This window comes from Embiotoca jacksoni, unplaced genomic scaffold (assembly GCF_022577435.1).
Source record: "Embiotoca jacksoni isolate LCO1_2020_lvr unplaced genomic scaffold, fEmbJac1.0.p SCAF_3, whole genome shotgun sequence".
In the NCBI taxonomy this organism is placed as follows: Eukaryota; Metazoa; Chordata; class Actinopteri; family Embiotocidae; genus Embiotoca; species Embiotoca jacksoni.
In genome coordinates this window covers 4,209,844-4,214,576 of record NW_027185381.1, presented here as the reverse complement: position 1 = coordinate 4,214,576, position 4,733 = coordinate 4,209,844, and the positions used below count along the sequence as shown (strand labels likewise).

Here is a 4,733-nt window from a genome sequence, read left to right as displayed (position 1 = left end):
TGCTTAATGTCTGCAGATGGACACATATCCATCACCCAGTCAGAGCTCTGCTTCCTGGCTTCATTCCCAGCTGGGGGGTTATGGAGGGCATCAGCCCAAGCGCTGTGTCCTGACCTGACCCCGGCTATGCTCAGTATAGCCGGTCAGATTTAGGATCACTGCCTGCTGCTGGCGTCCTGCCCAGCTGACCATGGTGCCTGGCTCTGCCTGCCGTTAACCTCCATCATCATCATCATCATCATCGCGGCCAGTCGGTGCCAACAGGAAACAGAGGCTGCCGCAGGAAACAGAAGCTCTGTGTGAGGAGGAACAGTGGACTTTACATGAGAGCCGGCAGCAGGCAGCGACGCACTGACTGCATTACAATACCATTTATTAAACACATCCTGATGGACCTGGAAGGCACACAGTTACACAAATAATCTCTTAAATTCAGTTTCTTATCAAATTCACTCAAAGTTACTGATTTCTATGATAAATCACAGCTTTATTCCAACAATTAATGGAAGATTTGAAATTCTATATGAAAAACAGTTTTGTTCCAATGTATTTATGCTTTTTTATTAACCTTTCTTTTTAAGCTTTTCTTTTGTAAACCAATAAACTATGGCAACATAAAAACATTCACATCAATAAATCCCACAGAAAAAAGGAGTCCTGTAAAAGAATGTTACAGGAGCGAGTAAAGCTAGCCAACTTTTTTAGTCCTTTGCTGGGTTTTAAGCCATTTTAATATCTACTGCTCGTTTCCTCACTTGTAATTGTTGCACCACAACCAGCTCCCTCCTGCACTAATTTGCATCCTGGGCTTAGCACCACCCCAGATCACTACGATTGGTTTAAAGAGAAACAAACAAGCCAGAGCATTTTTTTTAATTCTAGAATGACATACGGGTGCAGCGATACCATTCTTCAGCACTGGCACGGTGCGGTGGAGAATGGTCTTGCAATGCGGGACTATTTATGAAAGGTAATTGTCCTATCTTGCAGCTTCTGTAGTACAGGGTTCACATTGTCCCATTTACTGCTGCAGCTACATTCTGCCGAGGTTCTTGGCATGTACCAAAGTGACACCGGTATTTTGTTTAGGCTTGGGCCGTCTCAAGAACCAATACTTCAGTACTTAATCAATGCCAAAATGCTGAAAACACCATGGTACAGCCATCGGTACTGCAGATTCTAGACAAGAGCAACAACATGTACAAGGGCTGCAACAAATGTGTGCCTGCAGAGCTCCTCCATAGGGTGGCATGCAGTGCACAGACAGGAAATGCATGCAAAACAATACAAAATACAACTTTGTAGACACTTCCTGTCATGTAATTAAATGTAATTATTAAGTCAGCGTTGTACTGTATTATCGACTGAATACTTACACTTAGTAGTTACAGAATATCAACAATTAACACATGCTATTGATTTGTTTTATTGGTCCAGGCCCTCACTTTTTTCTCAACCAAAGGCTTTTCAGACAGCTCTCCTGCTTTTTGCCAATTGTTCTTCCAAAAAGCCAAATGACACACTTAACAAGTATTGTAGCTTTTTGTCCTTTACTCAGTAGGGCATCCATCTTGTGTAAGCTGCACAGAACTGGGAAACAACAACATGCCTCTGGCTTTGCCATCATCTTCACATCTTTACCACCTGACACCTCAGCTTGCTCAGCCAGTAGTTAGTCCTAAAGAAAAAAGAATCAGGGCCAGCTCTTGAACTAATCCACATTGACATTATGTTAGCCCATTCTAAAGTTGTTAATGGCTACTGATTTAGGTTTGAGCATATAAGGAAGCATATACAGGGTGGATCAAAAAGTTACGAGACCTCTCCTGTTGTGTGTGTGAACAACGTGTAACACCATGACGTGCATAAATCCAAGGGAAGCTTTGTGGTGAGTAAGTACTCCAAGATGGTCACTTGATCAACATCAGCATCTGGGTTTTTGCATGTTTTGTGAGCGCTGGTCTGGGTGCACGGAATCCATGCACCTTACACTTGACAGACGCAGAGCGCACATCAAAGTTTGTGTCAAAGGTTTTGGGGAACACCAAGAAGTTTCAAGGAGCCAAATCCGGTAGCGGGGTTTTCAATTCAAACCAAATGTTTTTCCCCTTAGACGTCTCAGAAAATCTCAGAACAGCTTGGTGTTGACAGTCTGACTCTGGGAGACTAATTCATGGTGCACAACATTGCCGAAAGTCAAAGAAACCACCTGGTTGTGCTCTTGACCTGATGCGCCTTTCGTGGTTTTTGGCAGTGACGTTCTGCCCCTCTTGAAATGCAAAGATCACTCAAAACACCCCCACCCAGCTAATTTCTTTATTGAAATGCTTTCTGAAGCATTTCAAGGGTCTTGTTGTCAATTTCCAGAGTCTGACACAAAATTGTACGTGGACCCTCTTCTCATATCCATGGCGAAATTGCCATGTGCCCAGACCAGAGTTCACAAAACCATGTGTAACTCAGGTGCTAATGATAATAATGCGTTGAAACTCAGAATAGTTATGAACAAAGGTTATAACTTCCCCCTGCTCCATGGATTTCAGTGCTACTTACCATTCACCCTCAACAGGAGCAGTCTTTGAACTTTTTGATCGACCGTCAAATACAGACAGGGCTGATTGTGTGATTTTGAAGTAGTTGTAGGTGAGCCAGATTGGGGAACTAGGAACAGGTGAGATTGGCGGGGCAGGCAGGAGACTGAGCAAGACGAGACAGAAACTGAGGACTTCGGGTGGGAGGAGACAGGAAGCAAACAGAACAAAAGGGAGAAATGACCAAAACCATTACGCTAGATGTAATAAACAAGAATGATCCATTACATGTATTGAAGCACAGGTCTGCAGAAACAAGTGTAACGAGAGGGTCAAACGATGTAGACAATCCAATGAATTCCAGACCACACAAAGTCACTTCTGCAGCATGAACGCATCCGGCAGCCGGAGCAGAAATGTCCACACAGATCCATTTCTGGGGAAACCCTCCATCTGTCGCCGGGGCTTCCAGCTTTTACCCTCGACTGTGTACTCTAGAGTCGTGCTTCTGTTGAGCGTGAACACAGAGTCACCCCTCACCACAGCGGTGAACAGAGAACCTCTGCTGTTGGCGAAGTGTCCCGGCAGGGATGACCACTGGCCCGAGCTCAGATTGTAACAGTCCATCAGGCATCTCAGGAAGTCGTCAGACGGGCCATTCCTCATGATGTAGACGTTGTCCCTGTGGCCCACCATGCAGTGGCCATAGCTCTGGTGCCTGATCAGCGTGGTAACGAGCCGCCACTCATCTTTCCCTGAAACATACTCGTAGATCTCTGTGGTCTCCATTGGCCTCCATAAACACACAAATATCCTGCTCATGGTTTTGGTGTAAGCTGCTCCCGCTGCCGGCCGAGGTAAGTGAGCTGCGAATGTCCATCTACCGGTCTTTATGTCATACGCTTCCACAGACGACATCACTGTTCTCTCATATTCTCCTCCAATGGCATAAAGATGACCATCTACACCAACAAGGTTATGATTATAGCGCAGCTGTGCCGGACCAGCAATCCTGCTCCAGCTGTTGTCTTCGATGCTGTAGCAAAAACTAGAGTCCATAGCCTGTTTATCGATTCCATGAACGCCTCCAACGATGTAGAGTTTGTTGTCTAAAACAGTCACTCCGGCCATGGAGGTGCTGGCCTCTAGTGGTAGGTCTGTTAATACTTTCCAGTTGTTGCCGGTTTCATCCAGGTAGCAGACCGTCCTGGAGGCGTGCACAGTTTTATCCCCACCACAAGTCACATGTGCCCCTACGGCCATAAACACACTGGGACTCAAAGACTCCACATAAGAGACCAGCTCTGATGGCAAGGTTGCCTTGACGTCGTTCTCCAGGTCGCTGTACATATCTCGAATGAACAGCGCAGCAGCGTGGTAAAGATCCATCAGGCCAAAGGTTGCAGCTGTGTGATACATTAGCAGACAGTTATCGGCGTCAATGAGGTCGATAAGATGCTTGGTGAGTGATGTCACCTGCAGGAAAGCAGCGCATTCAATGGCTTCGACAATGTCGTCTTCATTCAGAATTGGCATCTCACCACGTAAAACTGCCAGGGCAATGAGGAAGCCTCGAGCACGCAGAGACTTGAGGTGGATTTCTTCCTGCTGACATTCCTTCATCCCAGAGCGATACAGAGCTTGGAAATAGTCACAGCTCTGAACGAGTAACATTTTATCCTCGGAGAAGTGGGTGTCTCCAACCACAACGGTTAATTTAGCCGATACGAGACTGGAGGCAGCACATGGTAGATACCTTTCCCCATTCGCGCCATCACAGCTGCCGTTGTCCTCTGATACCTTGCCATGGACGGACATTACTATTCACCAACTGTGACAGTCAAGAAAATATCCTCTAAATATCCTAAATTGTCGCAAGTGGGTGAAACATTTCCAAAAGTCTAGGAGCAGAGCTGGAGGGAAATGACTCGCTTTTCAACAAGGATCAGTTCTTTCACAGGTTTTAAAATAGCAGCAGCTAAATATAGCAGAGAACAAATGATTGGAGTCATTTTCATGCTGTGGACAGGACGGGAACAAGTGAACACAGGGTTGGTAGGTTACTGTATTAGACAAGATTGAAGGGCACTGATGTGTTGATGCATATTTAGGCATTCACATAGTGTTTTTTCACTCGCAGATTCCACTCCATATTTTAAGATAATATCGCCTTTATGCTTAAAATTGTGACATAGCTGACAG

General features: G+C 45.5%; 1 protein-coding gene across 1 annotated transcript; it reads right to left on the bottom strand.

Annotated features, from left to right (window-relative positions):
* Window positions 1-240: 240 nt before the first annotated feature.
* On the bottom strand, window positions 241-4,363 carry kbtbd13b (kelch repeat and BTB domain containing 13b). Its single transcript, XM_069162692.1, has 2 exons — window positions 2,820-4,363; window positions 241-295 (listed from the first exon to the last, which is right to left on the bottom strand). The coding sequence occupies exon 1, from the start codon at window positions 4,347-4,349 to the stop codon at window positions 2,907-2,909; it is 1,443 nt and encodes a 480-aa protein (XP_069018793.1). The 5' UTR covers window positions 4,350-4,363; the 3' UTR covers window positions 241-295; window positions 2,820-2,906.
* Window positions 4,364-4,733: the final 370 nt, after the last annotated feature.

Excerpts from the sequence above, each read along its gene's own strand:
- kbtbd13b (XM_069162692.1), bottom strand. The coding sequence starts at position 4,349 with ATGTCCGTCCATGGCAAGGTATCAGAGGACAACGGCAGCTGTGATGGC.